The 13706-nt window shown below is 36.3% G+C and overlaps 1 protein-coding gene across 3 annotated transcripts in view; it reads right to left on the bottom strand.

Annotated features, from left to right (window-relative positions):
- MAN2A1 (mannosidase alpha class 2A member 1) overlaps positions 1 to 13706 on the bottom strand; it is a 104802-nt gene that overhangs the window by 74769 nt on the left and 16327 nt on the right. For all 3 annotated transcript variants that reach the window (XM_041468341.1, XM_041468342.1, XM_041468343.1), the window contains 2 exons: positions 8906 to 9050; positions 741 to 912 (listed from right to left, as the gene is read on the bottom strand). In XM_041468341.1, coding sequence (XP_041324275.1) covers positions 741 to 912; positions 8906 to 9050 — 317 coding nt within the window. The remainder of the gene's footprint in view (positions 1 to 740; positions 913 to 8905; positions 9051 to 13706) is intronic.

Here is a 13706-nt window from a genome sequence, read left to right as displayed (position 1 = left end):
AAATGCATACTGCAACACATGCATCTCAAAGAGGGGCATAAGAAGGAGGCTGTCACAAGGATGAGCTAAGAACTGTCAAGTAAAAATAAGAAAAAAAAGTCTCCAGTTTTTGAAAACTCCAAACTAGATCCATACTACAAGTTTATCCAAGCAGTCTGCTTCTTGTCTCAACGCCTAGGCAAACTAGGCATTTTACTTTTATGTTCCATTTTGACTTGTGATTTCAAAAATGACTAAGAAGAGCAAGGGTGTAGAGTACGTACCACTTTACCATTAAAGCAGATGCATGTTTATAAAAACCCTTTGTACTTAAACACAAAAGAAACTCACAAATTTTAATTCAAATAAGAATCACACAAAATCTTCATAAGTGTTATAACAAGGAAAAAAATACCATGTAGAAATAGCTAGTGTAAAAGATGTATTTATATTATTGCAAATTCCTGAATGCGATTTCAAATAAAGATTATATTTTCTACTCCCTTACAATTTCAATGCATGTTCATGGTTGTACATGGGAACTTTTAGTCAAATTTTTAGGCAACTCAGTAATTTGTCTTCACTTCCCTGAGCAGATTCCCATTTTGCAAATGGGAGAAAACCCAACCAAGCCCAAGAAGTCAGAACTGAAGCAGTTAGTTGGTTTTTCCTCATCACAAGTGAAATCTCAAGTTTACAGTGTAGTCAAATACACAAAATCTCAAAACAAGATACACAGAAGAAAAGTTCAGTACTCAAACCTTTTAACAGCATCTTTTTTTTGGCTATCTATTCCGTCCCACCATTTTGAAAAGTAGGAAATTTCAGACCATATAAATTTCCTTCGGTTGTCTTCTTGCAGTTTTATAACCATGTTATTTAAAATATGCTGTGTCTGATCTCTGAAGTAATCATCAAAAGTCTTCAGCCAACCTAGGAAAAAGAAAATATAAATGAAGCCTTTTTAGAGAACTGGCTTCTTAGTCTCTTTAGAGAACAGTCCCTGAGAGAACCGGCTCCTTCTCACTCCCCAGAAAAAGCTAGAAAAAAGCTTTTTTTTTGTTCTTAAAATGTTTTACATGTCATGGACAGCTTGAAGTGCTAAATTTCCAAGGAGTTCGTTTTTACAAATATTACACATTTTATTTCCTAAATGTATAAACATATGGAAATTATTAGACTTTTCACTTTCTAGTTTTTCTATGCTTTGCATATTAGGAAATTTCATCAACAGCATACATGGACTCAAAAAAATATGCTTCAGTGAGATGCAAAGGAAAAAGAAATTTTAACCACATTTTCAGACTTTATGGTTTTACATTAAATTTTTTAACCTCTTCATAATATCTTGTATTAGAGAGCATATGCATCTTTCTTCTGTAACTGTAGCAGAAAAAATTAAGTCTGTTACTTACAACTTACTCTAAAATGTCACATTCCTATTCCTACCAGCTTTTGTCACATATCCCCATTTTAAGATTTTGTGAAAGCTTCCACACTATGTGAAGACAGCACTCCAGACAAATATTACACTAGTAATTCCACTCAGATTTACCAACTCAGTTCTGCAGAGCCACTGTCTTTCTGATAGGGCCAATCTACTTATAGGATACAGGATTAGGCAATAACATTATATTGTTTCAAGGTAGTTACATAAGTGCAGAAACTTTTACTACTAAAAAAATAATTCTCAAATTCAGTTTAAAAGAACTTTTTAATTAAATAAAGTCTGACTATTGACTCGGAAAGGATATATTATACTTTCTTTTAGGGATACAAAAACCCAAACATTCTTCTTAGAAATGCTGCCTTTAATTTGCAAAAGAAGAAATAAAACAGTAACATTCCAGAGGAAAAGTTCTAAAATTCTAAAAAGTTTTTTTTTTTACAGATGTTTAGCATCTAGAGGACTCATCACCTTTGATACAAGTTTCTGTACAGACAGACAAGTGGGATATAATCTGTCTTCAAGGGGGAAAATGCATTTTGTCAAGGTAGTTAATATGAGGGCTTAAAGCATAAAATTAAAACATACTTTCTTTAGAGGAATGGAAACAGCTTAATACAAAAAAAAAAAACCCAGTTGACAGTAAATTACTGCTACGCAATAGTTTAAAGGCTGAAAAAAAAAATGTGATAAATAATCTGAATTTGTAATCAGATTTCTTTCTGACCTCTTCCCACTTCAGTCTGGGTTGGTTTTTTTTAATAGATGCTTCCACTCAAAGAACTGAGATCACATAGCAAATTATTCTTTCTCAATTCTCATTTACTTTTCAACAAATTAAGGGAATATTTTACTGATAATTACATTAAAAATATCCACATTTATTAAGTTACCACTTTATAGCTTTATACTAGAAATTTCTTCTGCAAGAGGAAGTATCATCCTACCACACAACTAAAGGAGAAGAAATTAAAACCATGCTATGACTTTCCTGTACATAAAAATATTATCATAATAAACAATTTTAAAATATTTTTATATTGCAGCAATAAAAGCAAATTTACATTAAATTACTCTTCTGAAAATTCTAAAAACATTAATACACCGGCCTAACTGAAACACTGATTTAAATGTCAAAGTAGCTGACAAAAGAATACAGTATGATGTAGGAAGAACAGTGTTATAATGAAATTACTGTTTTCTTTTAACACACTCAGTTTATTAAGCTAAGAAGATTGTAACATGGTTAACACACTCAACTGAATACAGTCCAGAGAGTACTAGGAAATTTTTACAGGTATTCATAGATTTAGCTGAAAGCCAACTGAAAGCCCTCTGAAACACAGTTACAGTACATCTAGTTATTTATTAATTGAACAAAACATTCTCCGTAGAAAAGTGCCTAAAATGATCATCTAGTCCAACAGCCTGACCACTTCTGGGTTGACCAAAAAAAAAAACATGTTGTTAAGAGCATTATCCAGCTGCCTCTGGAACAACATCCCCAGGAAGCTGCAGAAAGCAGTGAGGTCACCCCCCAGCCTCCTTTTCTCCAAAACGGACAAACTCCAGCTCCTCAGCTGCTCCTCACTGGACAGCCCTTCTACCAGCTCCACTGGCCTCCTCTGGGTGCATCCCAGTGCCTTCACATCCTTCCTAAAGTGTGCTGCTCTAAACCCCATGACTTACAGAGACTCTTCAATTTTGCACAGAGACATAAAATAAAAATTAAAATACTTAAAAAGAAAATCAAAAGCTAAACAAAATAATGGATAAATCAATGTACAGTTGCTAGCTATAGTATTATTTCACATCTCAGTCCCTAATACAACATAAGAATCTTCAACTCAAGTTCATTTTGTGCTTATCCACAAACTAAGAATTTGTTCCTAGCCTGAAAGAAAAGGTTTACCAGTGCATTCTGAACAGGAAACTTTCAATACAAAGACAGTTTACACATGGAAAAATTGCAATAGTTTAAAGCTGCAACTACCAAGACTAAATATGCTATTAACAGCAAAATAATGCTTGGTGGTTTAAATGTACATAAAGTCCTTTGTCAACATAAAAATCACAAGATCACAGAATCACTGAGGTTGTAAAGACATCTGAAATTATCAAGTCCAACCTCTGACTAACCACCACATTATAAATCATACCATGACACTGAGTGCCACATGCAGTTTTTCTTTTAACACCTCTAGGGATGGTGACTCCACCATTCCAATGTGTAACAACCCTGTAAACAAGAGAAAAAATAGTATTGTCTTTCATATTATTATGCTCAGCTTGACTTAATACATATTGAGGACTTTGCCAGATACTTTCATTTTCTACCAGCCTATGTGATAACAGAGGGTACACACTGCTGAGCTGCTTGCCTTTTGATTCTCTCTCTCACACTTGTCCTCAAAAGTGTGGAAACTTGCTGTATCCCCCCATCTCCATGAGATTTATCATCGTTATGCAGCTGTTTGTTTAATCAATTTTTTCCCACACTGTAGTGTAAATTTACTTGGTTTGACAGCAGACTCCAAGACTCATATCTGAATATCAACACAACTCATTGCTCTGCAAAAAATCCTGAAACATTTTATTAACTGATTTGCCACTATTCCCATCTACACTTTCAAGTTCAAATTCTTTCTTGAAGCTCTATCAGCTCCTTGCACTAGAGAAAGGTAGTCTTGTGTCTCAGCATGGTTAACACGGATGTAGAGATACAGGGAAACTTTCTGGATAAAATCAGAACAGAAGTTGACCAATTAGCGTTATTCAAAAAGTAACTTTATTAAGCAAGAGCACTTAACGATTTGATCATGACAAGGATCACAAATCCATTTCTTGCAAAAGTATTTAGGTACTGCTTACATATACCTGCAAGACTCCTGGGGTGGTTTTTTACATTTGCATTTTTGTCTTTTGGTTTAAAATAACTGTTGAAATAAAACAAAATAGGCTTTTCAGTTGCTTACTTCCACTAGTCACCCTCCAATGTTTAAGAGGAAATGTGCCTTTAAAAATTTCTTGTTTCTGATGAAGTCTGTTTTAGTAAGAGGCAGATCATCTCATGAATTTCTGAAATATTTTGCCAGTATATATTAGACTAATGCATTTTTGATAGAAGTTTGCATCTCTGATTTACTTTTCAGAAGATTATGATTAATTTCACTGATTCTAAAATTCACCCATCAGCGACACTTCCCGCAACACAAGAAACTTGAGCAATTTATTTATTTTATGTCAGTATTAAATAAAACCAATAAATTTCAGCAAGCACTATACAGCTTCCCAGAAAATAAAAGCATTCTCTTCACAAATATATTAGTGGAACGTCACTTCTTGGTCTTTAAAATGTACAGCCAAGTTAGTAAAAATTATCAGTAATTTTTTTTTCTTCTTTTCTTACATTTATGCTTGATTCTCAACTAACAACCTCCTGTGAGATGACACAGTTAAGTGACTATTTTGATAGCTGAAGAAGTAAAAAAAAGGTGTCATAAACTGTGAGAATATCCTTGTTCTTAATTACATTCAAGCTCCACAAAATGCAACAGTAAAAGGTTTTCATAAAAAAATACAAACAAGCAAGCAGAAGCCGAAACAAACAAAAGCACATGTAGCCATGACTTCTTACCTCTAAAAGAAGAGCTCTAAAGAACTTAAGCATGGTGTGCATGTGTGTTTAATTGAACACACTAAGGCAATAACAATAAGGCAAATACCAGAAATAAATCTGAAAGCTAAGTTTTAACTTACATTTTAGTAACTACGATTACCCATGAAAATAATTTGGCATTAGTTCCTTTATAGATTCAGCACTTTAAAAAGTCCCTTATTTTAAAGTAGACAATACACACATAATTTTTTTTTGTTTAATTTAGAAGTACTGCATCATTCCGTGATGTAAAATACAGAACTGACATACAAGTTAATATTTCATGGATGTTTCTGACATAACACTTCAGTGCTAATTTCACAAAAAAGTATCTTTTCAACAACGATGAATGACTCACAGCCAAGACTGTGAAATAAAACTTGAAAAAACCAATGGCAAGGCAATCTCAAATTAAAACTAAAAGCTGTATAAGATTGCTTCTCATTTTTCTATTTCACATAGTCAAATCAGAGAAAGAAAGTCCCCTGAAACATTCTTGTGTTAGAGCATTCATTCTGATTCAAAAGGAATTAGACAGGTGAGCTTCTTGTTCCTGCAAAATATGTACCAAAATAAAGAAATTTAGGCAGATGAAAGTACACTGAAATTAAAAAAGTAAGACAGTGTTTATTTATTTTTCCAACAGCATACCCTAACTTCTAAAAGATCTCTGCTCAAGGTAAAACAAGAATGACTTGACTTATCAGGCTTAATTTCATAAGCAAAACTAAAAACTCGAATGATTGCACATTTCACAAAAAGTAAAATCCGCCATGATCTATGAGGTACTACCAAAACTATAATTAGACTTCTTACATTTTAAGTCCTATGCAAGATCTATTTTTGCCTTTGTACATATCAAATCTGCTGCTCATCATAGCTAAGATGGAAAGGAAATTTCTACTGACGAGCAGTCAAAAGTGTCCTTTCTGTAACAGTCCTGTTGATTTCCAAAGGAACTGCACCTCTTCTGCAAACACAGAAATACTGAAAAATAAGCCAGAATAAAGCTCTAATTTCCCTCATTCAGCTTATCAAGAAAAACTTGTGAGCTGCCCATTTCTTGTATCTTGGTGAGTCAGACAACAGTTTAAGCAATCTCTGTTCTGGTGAAGAAGTCACCAGAAAAACATATCCAGACCCGGTCAACAGAAAATGTACATGAAACTCCATGATGTATTAACAGCACTAAATTTTATGGTTAAGTTTTCTTATATCCTAACACTGACTTAGTTCTATATAGATTTCCTCCTGAGAAATGGAGACTGTCTTAAATAATAAAAGGTGATTAATGTGAGTGGTAGTACGGCAAAATTACCAATGCCATAGATAATTGATAAAGTGTTAAAAAGGAGTGTTTAGTTCTGACCTTTGTGCCCATACACTTGCATGTGGGTTGAGAAGCAAGAGAAAAATCAACTTCAGTCACTTTCAATTCCTCTTAAGAGCCACTTATACTAGGTCTGTAATCACCATATTCAGCAGTGAGATACTGGTACACACGTATTTTAGAAAGCTCACAAGTCTCAATTCTTAAATAATTTAATGAGCAGTCATTACCAAAATTACTACAGATCAATAGATGCTAGAGGTGTCTTTCCCTCCCTCCAGTCATATACAAAATTCGTCTTTCAAGTCCATCTGTGCTGGCTGACAATCTTGCCAGCCCTGATCTAAGTTCTCCCCTTTGCATTTCAGCTGCCTCCTCCCTTCAGGCAGCCACAAAACACCACATATGAAGCAGGTGAGAGCCAACATAAGAGCTCTGCCAGCACAGTAGGTTATATGCTTGCTCCTTAATCTGCTCCTGACAGAACTGCCACCTATTTGTGATAGCTATAATCTCACACAACAACCAAACTTCTCTCCATGGTTTAAGACATGCTACTGAGGTGCTCAAATATTTATCAACTGTCAGCAACTAAAGCAATTGTGCCACCACTGATCAAAAGTCTGACGGAGACCCACTCTCAATCCATTTCCCAAAAGGGAAAAGCTTTAGCTACTGCAGAGAGAAGCACAAAGATCCCAAGTTTGCAGGTCATGGTTAAATTCACACAGAAGCAGTTAACCCAGATTTAGCATCACTAAGTGTTTCAGAGCACTGGCACATTCAGTCATCCTCCAAAAAAGAAGGTGGAACTTAAACCCACCACCTTCCCTACTGATTGTGTTTCACAGATTCACAGACTGACTTGGACTGGAAAGGACCATGCAATTTCTAGCCCCAAACTATGGGCAGGGATGCCACCCCCTAGACAAAGTTATTTCAAGGCCCTTTCTTTGCCTTTGAGCTACAAATTCTCACTAGCATAACTGGTTATATGAAAAGTTAAAGAGGAAGTAGCTTCAGATGAGAAAACATAAAATCTAATGAGAATTTGAAGCTTCTGCAGCTAATATAGTTATGCCTTTATTGACCCCATTTCTTGGTAAATATCTTTCACGTATATTGAAATCACTAGAACCTGCTATTCATTACTTGAATAGACACTGGTGAAGTTATTACCAAATCTCTTCACAGGTTACCTCAGGAGATTTCCCTGCAGCTCCTAAACCTCATGTGCCTGAAAGTTACCTCAGCGTACACTGTGCACAAGGTGTTTGTTCAATTCAGGTACAGACATTCCAGGAGGGCAGATGTGACACCAGGCCACTGGCCTCTAGGGGACTGCCAACAGCCCTGTACCAGTTAGGATGTGATCCCAACAGCTTCAGCAGAAAAAAGGGAGACAGATAAACTCCACAGCCCATTCTAGTAGACCCAAGAGAATGAGAAGTTCTGTATATTGCTTTAGGATTGCTTTGATTCATTACGTCCCAGAGCTGCTTCTTTCAAGGGAAGTCTTTAGGAGAACTACAACCAGAGAGGAAATAAACGGACGCAGGTTCAAAGATAGTTCAACAAATAGGCAGATCTAGGTCTATACTGTGATTATTTGTTCTGAATATTTCTACCATATCCATACTACATAAATTTACCTGTCACAACTGGACAGTAATATAGTAATTCCACATTCCAGCATTCATTTTCTTTGAAAAAGCTATATATGTGCAAATAAAAGCCATTTATGTTTAAACCTTCACTCAGATCCACAGTACTTTATACAACAAATTAAAGTTTAGAGAGATATACAGTAGTAAAATTTAATATCACTTAACTTGTGGCTTTCTATGACAACAACCAGCACTCACCGTCAGTATACATGTATCAGGACCACAGTGTAGAAGTATAATTCACTTCTTGGTAAATTTTACCAAGAAGTCATTCCAAAATAAACGAACACTTCTCCATTTTGTTTACTGTAAACCCACTAGGGTGGAAATGAAATTATGTAGATATACCTAGATTTCTGTTTAAATCCAGCCTTCTCACTATCCCACTATAGGTTGAGGGTGTGCACAAAAAAAAGTGAAGAAAGTGTCAAAAATTTCAGATTTGCCATTGTCACATCTTCTAAAAGCACATTTCTTTAGCACAGTTGAGGATTAAATATCTATGACAGTCCAAAAAATCAAAATAAGAATTGATGGTATTTAATGCAGCAATGAATGTGCTACCAGAAATTCACACTTTTCAGTATCAACAATGAAGTTCTGCTACAGTTAATAAATTCAGTAGACACACAACTTGTATCATAGCAGTTGTCACTGGAAGTCAATGACACTTAAATCATACAACTGTTTCACTGCCTTGCTAGACTTAAGTCTAACGTATTAACTGGTATGCTTCAAAAAAACCCAAATCTTAACAGAAATGGCAATGCATTTCCTAATTCAAAAGTCTCTAGATCCTCAAATCAATTCAGTTAATATAATACCTGGATCATTATGTGAGTGAGGCACAACAAAAACTTGAAGTGGTTCACTGTCCCATTCATTTTCATTGTATGTGATATCAAATCCTTGTTTCCAAACGCCACCATCTGGATTATCAAAAGGAAGAATGTCATAGACATCCAGCATCTAAAAAAGAAAAATTAAAGGAATATAAAACATGAATTCACAGAAACAGTTCTGCTATTAAAAAACAAAGCTGTTTTCACCTAAAATGGAACAGCTTGTTCATTACAGAGGGAGGGATGATGTGCCAAATGAATAGAAAACTGACAAATGAGAGCAAGTTTCAAATCACACTAGGACACCCAAGACACAGCTGCCAGGAGGGGAGCATTTGGAAGGCTCTGTTCTGAGAAAACTGACATTGATTAGATAAACAGTAGGATTAAGTGCCTTAAGTCACAAAAATTATGGCAGCAGCTCACAATGGTATTGGGAAAGGGAGTATGAAGAGGATTACACAGAATACCACCATGTACAGTAAACATGGGAATGCAGTAAACAAAGGAAATAAACTGAGCAAGAAGGAATGACACCATGAGAGAGACAGAGGCAAACATCAAAATCACAAAAAGAAACTGAAAGAAGCCATCAACAAAAATGTTGATAACTACAGCCAATTGCTACAACAAAGCTTCTTGTACATTTCCTGTTCCCCAGTACACTAATTGTACAAGGAAGGATATATTTCACTTGTCCATGCAAATAAAAATGTTACAGATAAATAAAGCAGCTCTAGAATTACTGTAACAAGCTCCTATGAAACTTAGGGAACACCATATAGCTTCAAAGAGAATCTACTAATATGAGATCCAGGAAAACAATTTTTTTTAAGTCTCTGGTTTGCTTTTAAGAAAGAAGACAACATACAAACATGAATTGACATCAGACAATCAATTCCTGACGCTCTAGTTTAATAACTAAACTTTAATCAGTTCCAAACCCATGTTAGAATACAACTGTACACCTGACAAACTTTCTACAAAAACCAGTTCATCTACACAAAAAAAGGACTCCCATAGCAGTCATTCACTACTTCAACACCACAAGAGTTAAACCTTCCTAGTGGTAATGTGCTTTCTGTCCTGTTAGGAAAACTTAAAAAAACTACAGACATCTGAAACAAATATCTGACTAAAGAAATTAAGGCCTTGCAATAGCTGACTTTGGCCTCCACCCAGTTGATCTCTCATTTTTCCTCATCAACAGAACATGGGGAGAAATATAAAATATGATGGATGAAGATAAAAACAGGGAGGTCACTTACCAATTTTCGTTACAGGAAAAACAGACCTGACTTTGGGAACATTAAATTAATCTGTTGCCTTTTAAAATAGAGTTGGATAGTGAGAGGTAAGTCCATAATGTTTTCTCTCTGTTGTTCTCTCCTTCTCACATGTTTTGCCTTCTCCAGCATGAGAGCCACAAGACACAGCAAATCAGGAACTCCTCCAGTGTGAATTCCCCCACAGGCTTCAGTTTCTCCTGAAAATATCCACCTACTCTGGCAAGATCAGGTTTCAGGGAAACTCCTTCTCCACTATGGTCTTCCCAGCCTGCTCCAGTGACTAGAATGCCTTCTCTGCTTCCTTCACCAAGGACCATGGTGTTCACAGGATGGTTTGTCCCCCGTTTTTTGCCTTTAGACTGTCAGGCAGCATTTTACCCTTTCTTAAAACCCATTCTGCCAGAGGTGCTTTGCTGATGGAGACTGTATGCTGTGGTGGTGTCTGGCACAGGGCAGGACTGGCCTCTCCTCACAGATACTGGAGACCCTCACTGCCAACACCTGGACATCTCCACCCAGAGCATTCCAGCCTCATCTCTGTGAAATACTTGCTTAAGAACAGTCAATAAAAATATATATATAAATCATATAGTCTTCACAAACTTCATCTACATTAACAAAAAATCCCCAACATTTCCCATACTAAAATCAAAGTGACATAAAAATTCTGAGAAAGGGAATTTTTTTACACACACACACATATAAGGTAAATCTCCACTCCTTGCCCTTTCACTTCATAAGAACAACAAAAGAATTCCCACAGTTGTTTCACTCTGGCAATGTTCAATCCAAGTTTTGGCCATACCATTCCTTATCTCTTAATCATCAAGACACAGATTCTGGTACTTTAAGGAAGAGCAGTGGGTTAACTTTGGATGGGTTGGAATCTGACAGCCCGAAAAGGTCAATCCACCACAGGCATTTAGCTTAAGGTATAAAGGAAATTAAGTAATGTAAGAAGGGAATACAACTCAGCAACCCTACATCTAGCAGAGCCTCAGCTGGGCCTGCAGCGTGCACTAGACACCTAAAACCTGTGAGGGATTCCATGTACACCAGTCATCTATATGGCCTGTATGAGATGGTCTTGTCACACCACTGGTCCCCCAGGATTGCTTCAAACTTCGGACAATATTGATTAGTGGAAAACACAGGTGCAGTACTCGAAGATCTGTTCATTCTGTACTGTCAGCTTGAACGGCCCAATTAAGGTTGTGCTGAAGTTGGCTAACCTAATAGCATATATTCTAAATACACTATTAGGCTGATTTATATATTAGATGAATAATAAAGCATACATATTTTATATAATCTATAATATAGATATTTTATTATTTCATATTTTCTAAATACATCATTTTCTAAAACCTGAGTTTGAAGAACTATACTTTTTTCTCTGCAATACAATGTTCTGAAGAAAATGTGAGTGCCTACTTTATAAATTCGCCAGTTAACTATGAATGGCCTTAATACTGATAAACCCTTTGGACATTCCAACCATGAAAACAAGATTTGATTAAAAAGTAGTAATTCATTGAATTCCACACATTCCTATGAGTTTTTTCTTATGTATGTAGTCTGAATTTAACGAGCAACTTTCTGCACTCTTCAAGATTTTTACGGTCATACCATTCATTGTTTTTTTTTCCCTGACATCTATAACTTTACAGCTACTTCAAACCAAGCTAATATGACTATGAGCTCAAGAGACAGAAACCACAATTCAGGAAATAGATCTTGGTGTCCCTGACCCATCATCTAGAGATGTTTGCTGCCTTGCAAAGGTATAAATCCTGGGTATTGTAGAGCAACTACTGAAGCTTGTCCAACTCAATGGCTACTATCCCTTGTTATACTTCCATGTGGGTATCAGTGATACTGCCGGAGGCAACACAGACTGCATAAAAACTGACTGCATAATTCTGTAAGTAATCAAGGTGAAAAGGTCACTGGTAATCACCAGTGAGGGGGATAAAAGTGTAAGAGGAGGACACTGCTAGTATAGATCAATAATTGGCCTCAGAGTTGGTGTTTGGGGTTCTCTGACCCTGTTTTCAGATCTGTGTCTGCTTGGGAGAGATGAAATCCAGCTAAGGACAACAGAGGTACCTTTGCCAGGAAAACAGTGGAACTATTAAGGAGCTTCTGACTAAGAATAAAAGAGGACTGAGAGAATCAACAGCAGCCCTGTGAGGGAGTAGTCATCAGGAATGATGTCACATGGAATGATTTTCAAAAAAATATAAGAAATCAATAAAACTGGCCACCTCCAACATCTGTAGATATGCAAGGAAGTACCTACAAGGCGCAATAACACAGAAATCCCCAAAATTCTTCCTGGGAAATCAGTATGCTGGGGTGCCTCTCTGAAGGCATCCTGGCCTGTATCAGAGACAATGAGGCCAGCACAATCAGGGAAGTGATTGTCTCTTCTTGAAACAGGGCCAGGTCAAGGAATACTTAAACTAATCAGACATATCTAAGTCAATGGGCCCTGGTGGGATGCACCCATGAGTGCTGACTTTTGTCATTGCAAGGCCAAACTTAAAAGGCTTTGAAGGATTGTGGTGATTAGGAGAAATGCCCAAAGACTGAAGGAAAGCAACATCACTCCTGTCTTCAAGAATGACAAGAAGGAGCACCCAGGAAACCAAAGGCAGAGAGTGCAGAGAGGGTGGAGCCAGTCTCTTTCCAGAGGTGCTCAGAGACAGGATCAGAGGTGATGGGCACACACTGAAGGTTCCTCCTGAATATTAGGAAAAGCTTTTTCCCTGTGAGGGTGACCAAGCACTGGTTGCCCAGTCAGGTTGTGCAATCGCCATCCTTGGAGATACTGAAAAGTCACCTGGACATGATCCATAACACCTGACTCTTGGTAGCCTTGCTTGAGTAGGTGGTTGGATCAGATGACACCCAAAGTTCCCTGGCAACCTCAGCCATTCAGATTCAAAGGTTAATTAAAAGCAGTTAAAGAAAAAAAAAAAAAAAAAAGACAAGAAAAAAAATCAAAAGCTTCCACTGAAATCAACTAAAGCCAGATCAGGCTGAAATCCATACCCTTATGAAAAGAAATCTAAAAGACAGAAGTTAAATCTTTTTTCTCTTTCATACAAGACATCCTCAGTAGGAATTGTGCAAAGGATTAATTACAAATTGCATAATCACTTGAACAAGTTAAATGATTGCAAGTGAAGAATAAATTCCAAGCCAGTCAGTAAAAGGCAAAAGAGGTTAAATAAAGTATTTTATGGAGATATTTTAGATTCACATCTAAGTATTAAATACTGATATAGCAAAAAATGACTTTTTATAAACAGTAGGCAGATAGAAATTCAAAAAGGATGTTGTCTGTCTTCATTGTGTCTGCTTCAGAAGACAGCCATGTTGCTACAACCTTTTTATTAAAACATGGGAAGGTCATCAGTTGTCTTTTTTCTATATGGGCTTATTCTTTCTCTGTACTGAAGGACTCAAACTGCTGAAATTATATAAAT

This window comes from Pyrgilauda ruficollis, unplaced genomic scaffold (assembly GCF_017590135.1).
Source record: "Pyrgilauda ruficollis isolate IOZ18807 unplaced genomic scaffold, ASM1759013v1 scaffold218, whole genome shotgun sequence".
Taxonomy (NCBI): Eukaryota; Metazoa; Chordata; class Aves; order Passeriformes; family Passeridae; genus Pyrgilauda; species Pyrgilauda ruficollis.
This window is presented reverse-complemented; position numbering and strand designations above follow the sequence as displayed.